Source organism: Rhipicephalus microplus, chromosome 5 (assembly GCF_043290135.1).
Source record: "Rhipicephalus microplus isolate Deutch F79 chromosome 5, USDA_Rmic, whole genome shotgun sequence".
Lineage (NCBI taxonomy): Eukaryota > Metazoa > Arthropoda > Arachnida > Ixodida > Ixodidae > Rhipicephalus > Rhipicephalus microplus.
The window spans coordinates 93636786-93657480 of record NC_134704.1 but is presented as its reverse complement, the minus strand read 5'-3'; the positions used below and the strand labels follow the sequence as shown (position 1 = coordinate 93657480).

Below are 20695 nucleotides of genomic sequence, written 5' to 3'. Positions count from 1 at the left end.
CACAGCCCAGTTTAAACATAAGACACGTTATAAACACCTATGCCATTATACTTTCGTATGTAGAGATCAACTGCCGGCTGCTAGCCCTACGATTCTTACTTCGGTTGATGCATAGTGATCAGTGCCATGCGCGTGATCTTGCCTGCTATTTCTTAGGCACCAAGTTACGCTATTTACTACCAGATGGTGGTGGTGGTAAAAGAACATTTATTGCAGAAAAAGTTAACTAGAGAGTGCCGACGTGGCCCATCGGCGTGCTAGAGTGGCCTGACCATATTCCGGGACGCCAGTGAAGCTGGAAGCTGCCCGAGCGCGCTCCACCAAGGAGCGTTGCGCAGCCAAGGTAGAGCAGCCGAGCAGGTGCTCCTCCGAAGCCTCTCTAGTTGAAATAGGAAAAGTGGATGAGAAAGGAACGGGATTAACTGGGCACGATGCTACGACGTGATATGTGTCGGCGAGGACATGACAGGTCGAGCATGTGCAATTGATTTCCGGCAAAAAGTGCCTGGCGACCACCGGACTGATAAAGGTGTTCGTCTGCAGGCGGCATTGCAGTCGTTCGTCCGCTTTCTCCAAACCGCGTGCGGGGTCCGGGTAGAGGCAGCGCGAAGCCCGGTATTAAGCCGAAATTTCCTGAAAGCGTGTCAGGTTGGTATTGCCAGATTCCGTCCCGGGACATGGAGGGGCAACGGCCCGGACAGGAGAAGCGCGGGCAGCGGCATTTGCCGCCTCGTTGCCGGGCAGGCCCGAGTGGCCTGGGGTCCAGACTATACGAATGGGATGAGGGTTAAAGCGCCAAGAGGCTGCCTGTAGTAGGCTAGCCGCCAGCGGGGCAATGGAACCCTGAAGGTAGTGAGAACAGGCCGAGCGCGAGTCCGTCAGGATGGTGCGTGAGGCAGGATGAGAAGCGGCTAAAGCTATGGCAACCTCTTCAGCGTGCGTTACTGTGTCTGCTCAAAAGGAGAGGCCATCGACGTGCTTGCCTCTCTGTAATCACGGCTGCCATGAAGTGACCCGAGGGGGAGGGACCCGAGGCGTCCACGTATAAAGCACCAAGACGATCGGAATGTCGCGTATGAAGGGCCGCGGCGCGTGCTAGTCTACGGCCAGGATGGAGGTCAAGGTTCATATTACGGGGTAGAGGTTCCACCCATAGCTTTTGACGCCAGAGCTCTGGTACCGGCTGCAGAGGGTCTTGATCAGATATCGGGTTAAGGCCAAGTCTATGTAGAAGACGGCGCCCTGAAGGCGTCTGCGACAGTCGATTAATTTGGTTAACGCAATGAGCTTCGCGCATCTCTGCAAAGGCGTTTTGCACCCCCAGAGCCGCGAATCGGCTGTTGCAAGTTGCAGTAGGTAGGTCCAGAGCGCGTTTGTATACTGAACGAAGAAGGACGTCCAGCTGGTGCTCGTGTCGACGACGCAGGCGAAGGTAAGGCAAGGCGTAGAGGACGTGACTGGTCACAAACGAGTGGGCCAATCGGAGGGACTGAGACCCGTGGAGGCCGCCGCGCTTGGTAGACACTCGCCGTATCATGCGGCCCACCTGTTCACTGGTGCGTCTGAGGCCTGCTATTGTGCCCTTGGGATCCAAGGACGATGTGAGGTGAAGGCCAAGAACCCGAATATTTTGCACTGACGGGACGGGCCCGGACGGGAGAAAAATTTGAGGCGGCTGAGTTGTGCAGAGTATGCGGCCGCCCCTGCAGTGAGCGCCTCAATGCGAGCGCGCATTTTCCGATTAAGTTTGTTGCGTTTACAGCGCCTTACGAGCCCGCGGCAAGCGTACCAAAGATGTAGGAGTTGTGGATCGATTGCAGGAGTCAACTTAGAGGTTGCAAGGGTGCGAGTGTTCGCTTGTTTTATATGGAGGGCGTATGCGATGCCCACGCTGCATATTCGGTCGAGGAGAGTACGGCGGCAAATGGTTGCATTCTGAACTGAGTCCAATCGGTGAGATGGGCTTGGCCCCAGTGTTGGCATATTTTCTGCCGTGGTGTGAACGAAATGCGGAGTAAAAAGTGATCGCTGCCTAGGTTTTCGCCTAAATTTTCCCATGTAGCATCGTGGATGTGACGGGTGAGGGAGAGGTCGGGGCATGTGTCTCGCGCGACCGAGTTGCCGGAACGCGTGGGTTGTGCCGGATTGGTGAGAAGCGTGAGGCTCAGTGAGGAAATGAGCTCCTTGAGCTCTCTGCCCCGTGCCTTCTCGTAGTGGTAACCCCAGTGAAGGCTGGGGGCATTAAAGTCCCCGACAATCACCAGTGGTTGTCAGGCCGCTATACTCAGCGCCCGATGGAAGAGATGCGCAAACGAAGCCCTCGCAAGGCGAGAGGGACAGTACACGTTTAAGATACGTATTGATGGTTGGCCCCTCCGCTGAAACAGCACTGATATCATGCAGTAGTCGTAAGGAAGATCCAGATCGAGGCCAATCTGTATCGCCGTGTAAGCTTTATGCACGAGGAGGCATGTGGTGGTGCCGCCTACACAGAAGCAGTATCCAGAAAGGGATGGAGCAGGGCCAGACTCTTGGAGCGCCAAGACGGCCGGCTGAGAGCCAAGTGAGCTGAGGAAAAGGGAAAGATGTGAACGCCTTCGCCTGTTCCCGAGGCCTCCAGGTTTCCACTGTATGATGTCGAATTTAGACGCAATATTTGAATGGGATGTACGGTTGGTAGCCATCGTGACTGTCTTAGGTTTTATATTTGGTCCTCCATGTCTCGCTCGGAATCCTCAGAGGCAGGGAGGAGCACGGAGGCCGGATTGTCCGACGGCGGGGTGGTGATAGCCACCTTACGACGACGCCGTGGAGCTGCACCCTCACTGCTCACCGAGCAGGAGCGGGAACGCAAAGCCTTGGGTTGAAACTGGGTGATTGCCCAGGCTTGAATAGCCTGAGTAACCTCTACTACTATACGTTGGACAGAGAAGCTGGTGAGGAGGTGATTAATCGAAGCTTCGACGCGCGTAAGACGTTCTTTTATGCGCGGGGCGCGCTCCTCACTGGGGAGAGTTTGGTTAGCGGGCAAGAGAACCTGAGGTGCCCCAGGAGCCTTAAGAGCTTCTGGAGTAGATGCGGCACCGGTTCCGAGTGCTGGAGTACACATGGTTGCTTGAACCGGCGGTTTCATGGGAGTGGACTTAGCGCGAGGACTAAGCTTGGACGTAGCTGTCGTAGCCACCTGGACAGAGGAGGCAATACCGGATGGCCTTGCAGTACACTCTTGTTGGGGTTGAAGTCGCTTATTTAAGATTTGATTGATTGATATGTGGGGTTTAACGTCCCAAAACCACCATATTATTATGAGAGACGCCGTAGTAGAGGGCTCCGGAAATTTCGACAACCTGGGGTTCTTTAACGTGCACCCTAATCTGAGCACACGGGCCTACAACATTTTCGCCTCCATCGGAAATGCAGCCGCCGCAGCTGGGATTCGAACCCGTGACCGGCGCGTCAGCAGCCGTGTACCGTAGCCACTAGATCGCCTATTTAAGCGTTCGAGTTGTTTAGTTAAAAGATAATTTTGCTTTTGAAGTGCCGCAACTTGCTGGCGAAGGGCCGCAAGTTCGGGAGAAGGAGGATCGACAGAAGGGGGTGAGAGAAGCTTAGAAGCAGCATTCCCTGCCCAACTGCTCACCTGAGGTATCGCCGCTGGTGCTTCGAGCGGTGGGAATGCCTGAGTGTCGGCGTGGAGTGGTGGAGCCGACTGATGCATGTTGGTGCCGCTTTCTGGTCGTGACGAATGTGAGATGGTCCCTCGAGGAGATGTTGAGGGCTGCTTGCGTTTCCGATATTTTGCCGTGCAGCCACTGGTCCCAGTCTCACGGGCGCCATGGCAGAGGAGGGCCTTGGGTGGCACTCGTGGGCATTGAGACCTGCAGGTGCGGGGGTTCCACATTTGGCACACTGGGTCGGAGTGGGTTGAGGACACTGAGGTGGTCGATGACCGATGGTACCGCGCTTGGTGCAAACAGGGATCATTTTCTTGTAGGCGCGGATATACGTCGCCACGCAGTGGTACAAGAGGAAGCGGGGTAACTTCGTGCCCTCGAAAGTCACCACCGCTGCCACGGAATCTCCGAGTTTGCGGACCGCGAGGATAGTACCTCGAGACCAATGCAGTTCTGACTTTATCTTCTCCGGGCTTTCAGCAGGGTTTATGTTGTTGACGCCCTTGCATGTATCCCCTGGTGCCTTGGCGTGGCCTCGAACGGGCAGCTGCTGATCCCCCACTTGCAGCTGGAAGTGCCCGAGAGGTCGCTGTGCCATAGGCAAAATGATGGTGCTACAGACCAAGATGTTTTGTTCCCAGATCGGCCACACTTGAATTTGCGTGGTAGTCCGGTCACCGAGGTAGCTGCGGATGGCGCCGCCCGCGCGATCGGCCGGGACAAATGTGCGTAGCTCGCAGGGAACGCGAGGTTTTACTACTACGATGTAGTCGTCGCGAGAGAGGCGAGGAGTCTGACGTGGACGCCACTTGCGTTGCTTCGCTGGCTGCAAGGACGGAGCAGAGGTAGGTGCACCACCGGAGGAATGGCGCACCGGCGTTCCTTGCAAGGCTGGGGAATGGCGGCCAGCTGTGGCGTCTCGTTGTTGTTGAGACGCAGACTTCGATTTCGCTTGCTTGCGTTGTCACAGTCTCACCATGTCGTCAAGGTATTCGTCTTCTGATGGCATAGTGTTTACGGAGGATGAAATCTTCATGGACAGGGCTTGCCTTGAGGTAGGATCATAGCCCGTAACCACGTTAGCGGCCGCCATCGCTGGGCTGAGAGCCTTTAGTGAGGCGGCGTTGTAGCCGAGAGTGAAGGATGTCCCTCAAGTTGTCAAAACTGGGCCCACCTGGACGAAGGTGTTGTCTAGGCGAAGCGGAGAACTTGGCAGTGACGATAAACCCAAGTTTCAGGGGTACCAGGGTGGATGTCCACAGAAATAGCAGAAAATCTACGGAGGCGATGTGGAGTGCGTCCATCACTCCTACCAGATGCACGGCTTAATTCAGCACCACAAACACTTAACGTGCCTGCATTTTACTCAACGGCAGTAGCATTTTATCGACACGCGCAGCAGGTTTGTCCCGAGGTGGACATTCTCAAAAACCGCATTGTAGATACAACGGCGGGTCTTCTGCTTTCCTGGTTCCTCCAGCCCGTCTAGAACGATCAAGGCATGTTTCGTGGAGCGCTATAATGGCATCGTTTTTGCCTGGTTACCTCCGTGACTTTATGTGGCGTCTTGGATGGAGAGTACTCCCAACACGGGACAGACTAGAGAAGTGGAGCATGGTCCCGTATTCCACTTGTCCTAACTGCCCGTTACAGGAGTCTAACCAGCATGTGCTGCAGCATTGTGTCATTGCAAAGGTGTTTTGGAAGTCAGTTAACACTAGTTTTCGTGGTTTAGGTGTTAATCGCTTTGTAACATCTGGTCGCTGCTCGCGTAGTCGCTTTGCACGCCTTCTAATAGCTGCGCTAGCTTTTTGTTTGTGGCGTAATAGATGTGAAGCTGTTGCGGCAGGGCACCGTCGTCGTGCTCTCTTTCCGATTCTGGAACGCCTCTACTCTAAACTCTTATCGTTTCTGTCAGAGTAATTGTTCTTCCTTGAGGCGGAAGAATTTCTGCGACAATGGTCGTGCTGCTTTCTGCCCGTTGTTGACAGACGCGTTCGATTAGTCTTCCACCTGGCCTGGTTCCTATAGCCAGGTCACCTGTCAACGTCTGATTAGTGCAGGTAATTAGTATGTGTTTACTATTTCTATGCGTTTGTGTATGTCCCATATGAGTGTGAGCTCTTCTATATATGCACTTCATTCTAACGCTGTAATTTATGTAACTCTTATGAATATTGATACCCGTTGTACATATCCCAAGTCTTGTAAATTCTGTACATATATGATCATGTACATTGTCCATATTGTGATTAGTGTATGTATGTAGTGTATGTAGTTATTAGTACCATGAACTATGGACATCCTATGGACTTGGACACTTGTTTAAATGTGTAGTGTATGTTGTACTTTGTCTTTTGTTTGTTATCGTACCTGTCATACAGACGCTCGTTCCTTAGGTTTGTTGCGTCCCATGATAGAATTAACTTTTTCTAAACAGAGATCAACCGTATGGAGCACAACACCAGTGGGACGGCGTTAAGCTCTCCCTTAGCAGAGTTTCTATAGTACTCTAAGTCGTTACCCACTTTTTCTAAACACACAGAGCGTACATAAGTGGAAAAAACCAAGCACTCTAAATTTAGAGTATCTTTCGAATAATACCCGGGATGCCTCACTGCCCTCCCGTAGTTGAGTACGAAGTACTCGAAATTGTTCAATTTTTTTTTTCTAAATAGAGCATACGCATTGCCCACCGTGATCTCAGCCCTTCCCCCTTTATGCGGGCATGGAAAGGGGAGCTTGTTAACGACACCAACGTAGTATGCGTGCTTTTTCGCTCTCCGCTGCAGCTTGGCGCTGTAGACGTGCACTGTGTGCGCACTCTGCGGTGCTAAGGTATGCACGCAGAGCTCTGCTTTGTCCACCAGGCTCCCCTGCCCGCTCACTAAACTCTACCGCGCCAGCTGCTGTGGGTACACGTGACTTTCAGGCGTTCACTCAACACTTTCAGACAATGGCTCAATCTGTCGCTGGTGTCAGTTACGCAGGATCCCTTTCTTCGCATCCCCTGTTGAAAGACTTACCACATGATTCGAATATGTCACATGACGTTCTGCTGTCACCACCATCCGAGGACGAAATAAAGGGCGCATTGGACGCAATGAAGAAGGGTTCGTTCCCGGGCCTGACGGACTCCCTGCATGCAGAGTTTTATGTACAGTTGTGGCCTATCATTGGTCCATTTATGTCACGGGTTATTCACAAAGGGTTCCGTGATATTACACTTCCAACCTCTTTCCACAAAGGCCGTATAACACTAGTCCCCAAGAAAGACGAAATGTCCACACGACCAGAAAATTGGCGCCCTATTACCCTGCTTATTGTAGAGTACAAACTCTTGGCCAACATTCTGGTGCGCCGAATCAGACCGTCTCTTGCAACATTAATCGCTCCCCGTCAAATCCGGGCCGAGAAATACACACCCATACTTGGTTGACGTGAGACATCATTCAGTACACCACTAGCCGATGTGCACAAGGACTGTTGGTTTCCTTAGATCAGGAGAAAGCTTTCGATTTCATAGAACATGGCTACTTACTAAATGTTTTACATGCATTTTGATTCCCGGATAAGTTCATTGACCCAAATTACGCGATGTACACTAATTCAGAAAGTACCCTTTACATAGATTCCCGTGAGAGTCACCCCTTTCAAGTAACGCGCGGGGTTCGTCAAGGGTGTCCCCTCTCCCCAGTTCTATTCATCATGGTAATAGAGCCCTTCTTAAAGGCCGTTGAACGTGACCCGCAGATTCGAGGCTTACCCCTACCTGGTAAAACTCAAGTAAAGGTCACTGCATATGCAGATGATATTACTCTATATGTTCATAATGAACAGTCGCTGCAGCATGCTCTTGATACTTTCCATCATTTCGGCATTATCTCCGGCGCATGGTTAAACTTTTCTAAATGCCAGTATTTCTTTATTGGCAACCCCTACGGTCGTATCAGCATCACGTCGCCTTTACAGTGGTCTCCTAGCATTACAATACTGGGCGATACTTTCTCTGCATTTGGTGTACAGGACAGCATCTGGTCATTCATTGTACGAACTCTTCAAAGTGACGTTAAAGAAGCCAGACACTTCCCCCTCCTGGAACGCTGATACTTAGCTCAAACGGTTTACCTCGAAAAATTTTGGTACCTTTGTCATTTTGTTACACCACCGCTCCACGTCTGCAGGAAAGTGCAAAGCTGCATCAGTTCATTTTGTTGGTCGGGTGGCACAGATTTGTTATCGCGTCCAGCGTTAGCTCAACCGCGAGATCAAGGCGGTTTTGCATTCCCCGACGTTTTCGTCACGGCTTCTACATTGTGCCTCCGCACTTTATTGCGAATACTAAGCAATGATGGCATGCCCACTCAGACACTGGCTCGCTACCATCTGGGGCCATTACTACGCGTCTTCCTACCGGATAGCCAAATTAACCAAGGTCCCCAATCAACTGAATTACCATCTTTGTATCGAGCCCTTCTGGCATTTCACCGACGCTTGGAAGCTACGTGCACAGAGATAGCGGTGGCTGATTCTAAAGTGGTTGACACAATGGCCGCTCTTCTACGGCCTTTGGTGCTCCAGTATCGTCAATCTATAATGAGCCGCGCTTGGAAACCAATACCTGTAGCAATGTTGCCAGGGCATCTCAGAGACTTTGGTAGGGCTGAGGCTTGCTCCCCACGCGACATCGGTTGCAGCGATGGCAGGTGGTTCGCACTTCCACTTGCCCCAACTGCGTCATGGTCGAGACCAATCGACATGCGAAGATTGAATCTGTGGTCTCCCGCCTTTTTTTTTTTTTTTTGGCGTGCGGTTCACGCTGGTTTTCGGGGACAGGGTGTGCGAACTTTTGTGTCCAACGGCCAATTTCCGCGCGGCTGCTTCTCCGCTCTGTTAATAGTTGCGGGGCTGTTCAGCCTTTGGAGAAACCGATGTGAGGCCGTAGCTGCCAATCGCCGCCGGCGTGCTTTGTGGTCGATACTGGGGAGAATGAGACGAGAGATCCTCGCGTTCCTCTCCGAGGAGCTTTTCTTTCTCGGGGAGCAAGATTTTCTGCGGCATTGGTCATGCCCTTTCGTCAAAGTCGAACACGAAAGGGTAAAACTCATTTTTACACCAACGTGGCGCTAAGCAGCGCTCGTGGAGTAGTTATTCATGGTTTCGTTTGTAAGCAATTGTGCTTCATGGCATCTATTGTATCGTTATACCGTTCATTGTATAATGATATTGCATTAGTTCTTGTGTACACGTATGCCAACATTGTCATGTATGTTAGAGCAACAATGTCTTTCTTTCAACGTATATAGTGACGTTGATCGTGGTACATTGATCTGTCGAAGTATATGTGCCCATTACTGGAATGTTTTGAAACTTTTGTTTTTGTACTTAGTGTAAATAAACTTTTTCTAAACAGAGTCTTGGCGTTATGTACATACTGTATATAGATTTTTTTCTAAACAGTACTCTACATACTATGTACTCTAAATAATTAACATCTTTTTCTAAACAAACACCCACAGTTGACCGGATACACGCTTGGCCAAGAGCTATATCACTGCAACTGTAGTGGCCCGCATTCATCACTTCATCATGCGGCTGGCCAATTTCATAACGCAGTGAAATTTCTCATTACGGCCTGGCGTCTTAATTAAGAAGAGATGTCAAGCACACATGTATTTAGGCGTGAAAAATGCGGAGGATATTCTCGAGGACCACTGGATTATATATCAATTGCGGGACTGTGAGTGACCTCAACGCGCATAACCTCTACAGCCATTTTCGATCGGTCTCTAGCACAGATCATGGATGGATGGAAAACCTTTATCAATTTTCCGGCAGATTAATGCTCCGGGCTCAGGTCTCCCATATCGGTGCGTCAAGGCCTTGCCTATTCGCTGCTTCACGGGCTTACTGTACTGCCTAGAGTTGGTCGGTGAGCTTGGAGCCCCGCAGAGCGGCTTCCCAACTCGCCGAAGCAACATCGGTACTAATGCGTTTGGCTCGAGCCTCGCATTCCCAGAGCATGTCTTTTTGCGTAGGTCTGCCTGTCAAGAAACGTAAACTTTACTTAAAAAGTTCGCGTAGTTGTTGAAGCTTTCTGTATACTGACTATGACCCTTTGTAGCCGGGCAAACAATTGATGTTCGCAGCAATTTCGCTGTAACATTTTATTTTTCTTTTGCGTTATTACATCAGTATTTATAAACTTGCGTGATGCCAAAACCATAACGATTTCACCTGGCAAGCTGCCTGACAACAGTAGCAACTTTTTGAAGTAGCTGTGAGCATTTAAACCACTCGAAGTCATGCGTGTGTGAAAAATGCTGTAATAAAAGAAACATTACTTCAAGAGATTTTCTAAGTAACCCTAAACTGTAATGATTTGCCGGATATCTGTCCAATCATGCCTGTCATTTAAAGCCAAACTTAGCGTAAGTCGTAGTGAACTCACAGCAACTGTTTTTGGTTGCGAAGCTGTTCGCAATCGGCCTAAGCCGGTGTCTTTCGCAGTTGTCGCGCACAATGAAAAATAAAAAAAAAATAAACTAAGCATGGAGCCGTAGTCAAACCAATGCACTCTGTGTGGTAAAGCCAGGTATTATACGCGACGTACCCGCAACCATGTTTGAAACATTTTGAAAAAAAAGCTGCACAGGTGTCATGTCTGTGGAGAATACACAGCACAAACTGTGCAACTACCTACCCCTTGCCCTACATACGGGTAGTGGTTGCATCGCAACATCGTAAAATCATCACGACTTAGGGCAGAGAGGCAACTTGGCTATTCCCCAAGCCGTAGACGACTGAAGAGAGTTTACGACTGGCTCTGAAGTCGCTGCTAGACAGTGTTATCGAATGTGTTTATCTTGAAGACCGATTTCGATAAGGGCTTAAGATGTTGGCCCTTTATTATGGTTCTAATTTTGTTTGTGAAAAGCGTGTATCACAATATCACACACTCAGCCGAACAACAAGGTCTTCAGAAGTCTTTTCTGGAAGCGCACCAGCAAACTGAACTCAGGTGCCTCCATAGAAACATTTCAGTAGGTAGGATATTGTTTTCGCAATCATAGTCCAAACATTTCTGTCGATCTCGTTTTCTCTCATTCACCTAGGTTCTGTTTCGGCTACCAGTCTGCTTACATCTTAGGCATCATAACGCATCGTCTGCGTCTGGCCATACAACGTGGCGATGAACGAAGTCGACAAAGGAGACGAACGGTATAATACGGCAACATACCTCGCTTAACAGAGCACGCAAGTGAATCTAACAGACAAACTGAACTGTCTATTGGAATAATAAGGTTGGGCCTAACAAAGCAACGTTGAAGAAAGGGACATGTTGGGGAGGCGTGTTTCAGCTGAACTAGCGGGAGACCTGAGGAGCAGCTAAGCATGCAGTATGCGCCGGTGTTTCCCCTACCCTTTAATCTTAGACTCGCCCCCGGTCCACGCGGCCATCATCACTTTTCAGATATGATTCAAGAAGTGGGGTTTCAAATATATGACATTACACTAGAGATCCACGTTTGGGCTTCTGGTTTAAGGTAAGAAACTTGAGCGCCTTGGTGGACTTTGTCGAGAATCCTGGTGCCGCTGCTACTGGCCAAACATAACTTTCTACGCAGTAACGATGAACTTTTACCTCATAATATGCATAGTATATAGGGACTAGTGGTGGGTACCGGGGTTTGAATTTCCTCATTTTTGTGGTGCATTCTCGTTCATGATGTACCGTGACGATGACATGACACTCCAACAAGCCGAGAACCTAAAGCGCTTCACCCCTTAAAACTATAGTTCCTCAAAAAAAAAAAAAAAACACGCCTCTTTTTGTTCATGACACAGCAGGTGTTGCGTAGACTGTTGCGCGGACAGCGAACCGGCAGATGCGTAGGTGGAGCTTCATGCATCCTAAATAAAAGAACACTTCCGGCAGCCGTGACGGACGTGTAAGGTATATTCCATTTGCGCAAACGCATGCCTCACGCTTACGCGGATCTTGTTTTGTGGAACCGTGACACGTGCGGAGGCCGTGAAGGGCACCACGCCCAGCCGTTATTTATAACGGCGAACCCAGGTCGCAGGGTGTGCGGAGAAGGCAAATATTCACTCCCTCATTCTTTCTTTCCTTCTCGCTCACGTAGCGTATGGAAGCAGCCGCGTTCATCCCGTACGCGCAGTCACACAACACGGTGTCAGGTAGCGCTGATGAATCGTGGTGGCGTCGCCATCCATCACGCCGTAGATATTACTTTCGGTAGCCCGCGTGTTCCCTCTGGTCATCAAGTTAAGCTCCTAGCGTCGGTTTTTAAATGCGAAACATTTCTTAGCGAACTTCGGCGACTTTGAGCGTATCTATCTATCTATCTATCTATCTATCTATCTATCTATCTATCTATCTATCTATCTATCTATCTATCTATCTATCTATCTATCTATCTATCTATCTATCTATCTATCTATCTATCTATCTATCTATCTATCTATCTATCTATCTAATCTTGCCGCTTACGACTTTTAGCTCTCCAAGCCGTTTCGATAATGGGATCGATACCAAACTTGGTGTGGCATAACATGACTGTATGGAGAACATATTTGACTAGTCATAACATGAAAATCATAATATGGATTTCATGAATGTCATGATTTACATTTCATGGTCCTGCAGCTCTTGTTGTGGTTTCGTTCACATGGCATGTTGCAAAACTGGTATGGTATGACATGATTGCATGGCGAACACAAGCGACAGACCCTAACACGAAAATCATGACATGCGTGTCATGTAACAACATGACTACATGTCAAGCTAGTGAGCGCTTGCTGCTGTTTCGCTAGCGCTACATATACCAAATGTGGTATTACGGTAGGTAAATGGATGACGAAGGTATGTGACTGATGGTGCAAACATGATAATCATGAGATGCGTGTCAGGTAACAACATGACTGCATGCTACGCGCTTGATGCGCTCGCGGCCGTTTCACTAGCTTCACATATGCCAAATTTGGTATTACGTGACGTCAATGGATGACCGAGGTATGTGACTGGTGCAAACATGATAATAATGAGATGTGTGTCATGTGAGAACATGACTACATGCCACAGTCAAGGCGCCAACACATTTCAACGTGACGCGGTCTGCGTGCTCGCTGACGTTCATTTCGACGCGTCACGCCGGCGTTGCGACGTCAGGCCCCAGTCCTACCGTATATATACTCGCAGGCGTGCGCCGCGCTGTATTGCTTTGATGCATGCACGTTTCAATGCGTCCGGCGTCCCTCCGTCACGAAAAGAGGGAGTCACATTGTTGTCCGGGGAACGCATCGACGCGAAATGCAGCATGTCGCATTTCTCGCCGGTTGCCGTCTGACCGCGCCGAGGAACGCTGGTCGCGCCTGGCGTCAGACAATAGTGCTCGCGTTTTGCTAACGTAGCGTCGCTGTGCCCAGCGTTCGTGCGCGTCAACGCTACATTGGAGTATATTGGGCCCCTCATGATGCGCTCGTGGTCGTTTTACTAGCTCCACAAATACCAAATTTGGTGTTAAGCGATGCCAATGGATGACGAAAGTATATGACTGGCGCAAACATGATAATCCGGACACGCGTGTCATATAAGAACATGACAACATGCCACGCTCATAGCGTGCTTGCGGTCATTTCGCTAGTTCCACATATACTAAATTTGGTATCACGTGACGGGAATAAATGTAGGTAAACGACACATCCAAACGCGATAATCATGACACGGAAATCATGTATAGGGCATTATTTACCTCCACATCGTAACGTTGTGCTGATTTTAAAATGACATATCAACCTTTCTCATTCGTGTTTCGCATGTCATCAATTCCCACTGTACGTGGGGTCTGCCATTTTTTTTTTCTCGCGAAAGTTCCCCTTCGTCGACATTGCGTAATCGATGCTGTGTAGATCCCTTTCATAATTCGCAAGTGCGCTTCTTGGCACTGCATGTTTGCCCTACTAATAGCGGCACCTCTCCTACTTCAAATGGAGACCAAGTCCTCGTTAAACACGCTGGGGCTCGTCTATTATGCGCAGTATTGTCGAGGTAGCTAAACCTGCATTTTTGAAGTCTTAGTGCAAGTAAACTGCGCTTGAACACTCTGTTTGCAAAACGTGACTAGCCGCCATTAGTCAGGCAAATCGCATGGCAGGAAAGCTAGCTTTACAATTATGAAAAGGGTCTATAACACTAATGTCTCTTAAGACCCATGGTTTAAGATATTGCGTGATACAATGTTGCAACACTGTTGCGTGATCTCAATTCGGTTGTGCAATGTTCGTGAACCTCTAGTCCAGCAATTTCAGCTAGGTTCCAATCGGTCATAATCATAATCAGACCATTGGGCGGGAATGCGGAATTCACAAGTTGTGTGCCTCAGAAAAAAAAACGGAAAAATCCAGTTCTCGCTTTAACGTGCGAATAACGCGAGCATAGCAGTGTCTCCAGACAGACGGTCTATGTGGTAACGACTGAACCGGTGTATCTCCACAAAAAGGCGAACACCTTCCCGGCAGATTTCTTAGTGGAGACCGGGCTAGATAAGCACTTGCGATAGACAGCCAGGGGTTCACATAGGGTATATCAAATGTGTTAGCGGATATATTGAAAATAGGAACAGAAAGGTGTACGTGTGAGCATTTTATGACAGTGTGAACTGCTGCAAGCAAACTGTACACTGACATGTCATTTTAATTACTTTCACCGTGCCATTATGCTTTTTTGCTGATTGTTCATTTTTGCTTACCATTGAGTAATATTCTTTCTATTTTTTCCCCGCTGCACAAACTTATTGATGTGGAGTAAACGTGGCAATATGGATTCACCTCTACACAGCAAAACAGTTAGAACAGAACAGAACTGTGATAATGACTGTCATAAAAGGCTATATTATCATAAAGAGCAAAATAGATATGATATGGGTAGTTGTTCTAGCCATTATCTCATATTTAGCTGCTGCAGTCATTTAAAATATAGCAATTTGATTACCTGACTTTCCGTACATAAACACTATTTCATAAGGGTGGGTAAATCCTAAAGTAAACTAATAACAAAAAATTAGTAAGTTTATTGACATGATTACAGTTTCAAGTGATAAATACCTTTAAACGATATTACAGCCATTTTGACTACATTATGCACCATTCACTGCATCGTACGTCCGTCCATCCGTCCAACCATCCATCCATCGATCCATCCATCCGTCCATTCGTCCGCCCGTCCATCCATCCATCCATCCATCCATCCATCCATCCATCCATCCATCCATCCATCCATCCATCCATACGTCCGTCCGTCCGTCCATTCATTCATTCATTCATTCATTCGTTCGTCCGTCCATCCATCCGTCCGTCCTTTCAGCCGTCCGTTCAATCATCCGTCCATCCATCCATCCGTTCATCCGTCCGTGCGTCCGTCCGTCCATCCATCCATCCATCCACCATCCATCCATCCATCCATCCATCCATCCATCCATCCATCCATCCATCCATCCATCCATCCATCCATCCATCCATCATATTTGGCGAGTAACACTGTGTCACAGAACGAGCGCTAAAAAAAAAGGGCGCGACGCAAAATTCTTGCGATAAGGCGCGAAAGAGACACCGCGAGGTCAAAAGAAAAAGAAAACAAACGCCCAAGGCTCCCCGGGCGCGCGCTCTCCCCGCAGAAGCGTGGCTTCATCGACGAACCTCCTCACCCCACATCGGCGGCCGAGATAGCCCGCGATGTTTCTAGAACGAAGGAGGCGTGGCCACGCCAAGTTGACTCATCCGACGCGGAGGGCAGTCGAACCGTCTCGCGCCTCTCCCCAGCCTTCGCTGCGCATCGCGCCGACGAAATGAGGAGAACTTTCTGGAAGATGGCGCGGAAGGTATTTAATCGAGCAGCCGAGACGAGAAAGGAGGAGAAGACGGAAGTTGCGCCAGAGTGCGAAGGGATCCCGCCATGTATCGGTGAAGGTTTGTCCGTAGGGACGAAGCAGGAGATGAAGAGGATTTCCACCTGGGGGGTGAAGGCCCGAGCTACAGGCAAGAGAGTGTGTTTACCTGTATCGAGCGAAGACGCGTGGCGACAGCTGCGTGTGTGAAGCCGACGTGTTCGGGCGAAGAAGTTTGAAGCTTGGAGAGTGGCCAATTGAAGGCGCGAGGTTTCCTGGAAGAGAAACTTCGAGGGCGCGGAACGACAACAACACTGGACTTTGAGTGAGTGATTCTCGGAAGAGTATCATTCAGACTTTTGTTCCAAGGACTTTGGACTGAATAGGTTTTCTATCTCTTTAGTCTTTAAGTGTCTTGGATGTTAAATGCATGCGATTGCATTGTAGTGTGTATTGTTGTCTGTGTTCGTTGTTTTCAGTGTGGCTGATTGTACTGTGTAGTACGTTGTTTGATTGGTTTGACTGGTGACATATTGTATGCAACTATTGTGGAGTGTGCATTTTAGTGTATTGTTTTCGGTCTGCCATTATTGAGAATATAATTTTGTTTGTTTATCAACTCTCGGCTCTGACTTGTTCTTTGGGCCACAGCCGGCGTCCGCTGGCGCGCCAAAAAAGGACCACTTCTAAATTGTCCACGCTTTCGTGGTGCGGTTCGGGGGACCGATAATTCGACCCTTGGAATTAGCCCAGCGATCGCCTCCCTAACTAACGGGACCGATGTGACAATTAATCTGGCGTCCGCGACACAGGACCTTTTGGTGCACAGTGTGTCCAAAGTAGTGAGAAAGAGCCTCGAGTTGTCGATAGTGCTATCGGAACAATTTTGTGTGTTGTTCAGTGTTCTCGTTAACGAGTGCAGGGGAGTGTTCCGATAGATGGTTCTAGGCAGATACTTTTTGCACGCGGCAAGGTTTTATTTGCGAGACACAATGGATCTCGAAAAGTTAGTTGCTCTTGGCGAGAAGATGGGTCTTTCTGGCGCCGAACTACGGAAGTGGGTAAGCCAGAAGGAGAAAGAGGCAGCGGAGAGAGCCAAGGAAGAAAAGGCCGCTGAGTTAGAACGAGAGAGGTTGGCAGCTGAGAGTGCCAAGGAAGAAAAAGCAGCTGAGTTGGAGAGAGAGAGGTTGGCAGCTGAGAGAGCCAAGGAAGAAAAAGCAGCTGAGTTGGAGAGAGAGAGGTTGGCAGCTGCGAGGGAGAAGAAAGAAAGAGAGCAACAATTGAAGTTGGAATTGGAGAGAGAAAAGTTGGCAGCTGAAAGAGCGAGAGAAGAAAGAGAGGCAAAGGAGCGACAGCTGAAAGAAGAAAGAGAGCTGCAATTGAAGCTGGAGCTGGAGAAAGAAAGACTGGCAGCTGAGAGGGCGAAAGAAGAAAGAGAGGAAAGGGAACGGCAGCGTCAGCACGAGATGGAACTCGAGCGGCTCCGTTTGCAACAGCGAAGCGAAACTCCCGTCCAAGCTAGAGTTGAAAGCAGCGAACGGGAAGATCACGGCTTCCGCTTGAACCCAAGCAAGCTGCTCGTAGCGTTTGATGAAAGGAAGGACGACCTTGACGCGTACCTTCACCGATTTGAGACGATTGCGAAGAGCCAGAATTGGCCGGAACATCAATGGGCAACTGCTTTGAGTACTTGCTTGAGTGGTGAAGCGCTCAGTGTGTACGGTAGGCTGACGCCGACCGATGCAGCCAACTACGCAAAGGTGAAAGCTGCTTTGCTGAAGCGATTTAGATTTACTGTGGAAGGATTCCGGGACAGATTTCGGACAGGAAAGCCAGCTGATGGGGAGACGGCTACGCAGTATGCCGCTCGACTTTGCCATTATTTCGACAGATGGATTGAACTTTCAGGGACAGCACAGGAGTACGATGAGCTTAGAGAGCTCCTAATTAGAGAACAATTTCTTACTAGTTGCCATCAAGTCTGTCACTGTACTTGAAAGAGAGGAGAGCTAAGTCACTTGAAGACATGCTTGAATTAGCTGATCAATTCTTGGAAGCGCAAGGTGGCACTAATTTGGCCAAAGTCAAGAAGGAGTGTCCCGAGGATTCGAAAAAATCGGCTCCCGAGGAAAAGAAGCGTGCACCGGAGAACATTCCGCGATGTTTTCTGTGTAACCGAGTAGGTCACCGTGCTAACCACTGCCGAACTAACTTCACGAGCCCTACGGTTGTAAAATGTTTCAAATGTGGTCAGACTGGGCACAAGGCAGACGCATGTCGTAACGGAGCGAGTCAAACTCACCAGGTATCCTGTGCACAAGTGGCTCCAAAAACCGTTGATGACGTCACCGATGGTTTCGTAGAGTTGAAAAATGGGGAGAAAATCCCTATTGTGGGTTCTGTATTGGCAAAACAACCAACGGGTGCTACGAAGGGAATGCCTGTGATGGCTGGAAAAGTGGCGGGAAGGCGTGTAGACGTTTTAAGAGACACTGGGTGCTCCACTGTAATAGTACGAAGAGACCTAGTCCGCGACGATGAGCTCACGGGCCAGACCAGCCTGATTTACACCGTCGACCGTTCGGTCATGAGGCTGCCTGAGGCCAAGGTCAAGATCGAGACGCCCTTCTACAGTGGAATTGTTTCTGCCTTCTGCATGGATGATCCATTGTATGACGTAATCGTGGGGAACATCGAGGGCGCCCGTTCGCCGGACCAACCCGAACCACTGGAAGAGGACCCAGAAATCGATCCACCATCGATTGCAAACCCTCATGAGCAATCAGTCACGGCCGACGAGGACGTAGTCGCAGTTGCAACCCGAGCACAGACCAAAGCCCAGTCGAAGCCATTCCAGCCCCTCCCTGCACCCAATTCCGAAGAGGACCCGAGCTTCAGCTATGCCGAGGAACAAATCCACGACGAGTCGTTAAAACCCTGCTTTGCGCAAATCGACAAGGACCTCAGATGCCGTAATAGTAAATGCGCGATAATGTTCAAGCAGGAAGATGGACTGCTCTACAGGTACTTTACGGAGAGGAGTGGTCGGCGGATACGACAGCTCTTGGTGCCGAAGAACCGCCGAGAGGCTGTTATGAAGCTAGCCCACGATGGGATAATGGCTGGGCACCTGGGGGCCGAGAAAACCAAGAACAGAATTCAGGAAGAATTTTTCTGGCCCGCTGTCACAGCCGACGTGAAACGGTTCGTGGCGTCTTGCGACATCTGCCAGCGAACTGTGCCAAAAGGAAGGGTGCCACACGTGTTACTCGGCCAGTCCCCCGTCATAGACACCCCCTTTAAAAGGGTAGCTATTGATATAGTGGGCCCTATCCGACCTCCATCTGGTCAAGGAAACCGCTATATTCTGACTCTCGTTGATTGCGCCACGCGCTATCCGGAGGCAGTTGCACTACCTGGCATAGAGACCGAACGAGTCGCAGAGGCCCTCGTTGAGATGTTCTCCCGTTTTGGTGTACCGAGGGAAATCCTAAGTGATCGGGGCTCGAATTTCACGTCGGAGTTAATGAAGGAAGTGGCACGACTTCTATCGGTGCGCCAACTCCATACCACCCCTTACCACCCGATGGCCAACGGGATGGTGGAAAAATTTAATGGCACCCTGAAGACTATGCTCAAAAGAATGTGTGCGGAGAAACCAAAAAACTGGGACAGATTCCTCGGTCCGTTGCTGTTCGCGTACAGAGAGGTTCCCCAGGCAAGTCTCGGCTTTTCACCGTTCGAGCTACTGCACGGCCGACATGTCCGGGGACCCCTGGCGATCTTAAAGGAAGTCTGGACGAACCAAGAGCTGGACGATGAGCTGAAGACAACCTACCAGTACGTATTGGATCTCCGAAATTGTCTAGAAGAGACGTGCCGCCTAGCTCACGAAGAACTCCGAAGGGCGGGAGCACGCTACGCTAAGCACTACAATCGAAAATCAAGGGATAGAGTATTCCAACCAGGAGATAAGGTTCTCATCCTGCTCCCAACTGACAAAAATAAACTCTTGCTGCATTGGAAGGGGCCCTTCGAAGTGCAGGTGACAATTGGGGACTTCGATTACTCCATAAAAACGCCGAGCGGGCCGAAAATTTTCCATGCCAATTTGCTGAAGAAGTATGCGGAGCGGGGAACGAACCAAGATGCGCCACATCAATGCCAAGTCATCGTAGGGGTTATTAACAATAGAGATGAACAAGAACTACCGGTGCCGGAGTTTGTGCAGACAGAAGGGATTACTGACGTCAAGATCTGCCCAAGTTTGACGGACCAACAAAAGGAGGAGTTGGAGAAAACCATGACAGCGCACTCAAAAATATTTTCGAATGTCCCGGGCAAGACAGATTGGGTGGAGTGCCACCTCGAGACAGTGACGGAGTCCCCAGTCCACGTCAAACAGTACCCGTTACCTTTTGCTACGACTAAAGACATCGAGGCCGAAGTACAGCAAATGAAAACACTGGGCATAATTGAAGTCTCGAAATCGCCCTATAATTCCCCAGTGTTGCTTGTGGACAAACCGGACAAAACCAAGCGGTTTGTAGTCGATTTCCGGCGCCTGAACAACCTCATGATAGCAGATGCAGAGCCCATGCCTAGAGCAGATGCCGTTTTTGCCAGTGCCACAAACAAAAGATACTTCTCTAAGTTAGATTTTGTTAAGGGCTACTGGCAAATCCCACTCTCCCAGCAGTCGAGACCTAAAACTGCGTTTTCAACAAAATCCGGTCTTTACCAGTTTTGCTACATGCCTTTCGGGATCAAAACGGCACCCGCCGTGTTCGCCCGGCTGATGTGACTAGTCACTGAGGGAATCCCGGGCGTTGAACATTACTACGACGACGTACTCATAACAAGCACGACCTGGGAGGGACACCTATCCACTCTCAGACAACTCTTCGCTCGAATCCAGGCTGCCGGGTTGACCGTGAGACCGAGCAAGTGTGAGTTGGGAATGAATGAGATTGATTTCCTTGGTCATCACATTGGACAAAACATGCTTGCTCCACTGGGAAAAACTCTTAATAAAATCCAAGCTGCACCCGCCCCAAAGACGAAGCGACAGGTACGCGCTTTTCTCGGGTTGACCAGCTATTACCGGGAGTTCAT

At 49.6% G+C, this 20695-nt stretch overlaps 1 protein-coding gene across 1 annotated transcript; it reads left to right on the top strand.

Annotated features, from left to right (window-relative positions):
* The first annotated feature begins 18017 nt into the window (after positions 1 to 18017).
* LOC142817516 (uncharacterized) lies at positions 18018 to 20384 on the top strand. The gene has a single exon (XM_075894538.1). The coding sequence runs from the start codon at positions 18018 to 18020 to the stop codon at positions 20382 to 20384; it is 2367 nt and encodes a 788-aa protein (XP_075750653.1).
* Positions 20385 to 20695: the final 311 nt, after the last annotated feature.

Coding starts and splice junctions, on each gene's coding strand:
- LOC142817516 (XM_075894538.1), top strand. CDS start 18,018: ATGCCTGTGATGGCTGGAAAAGTGGCGGGAAGGCGTGTAGACGTTTTA.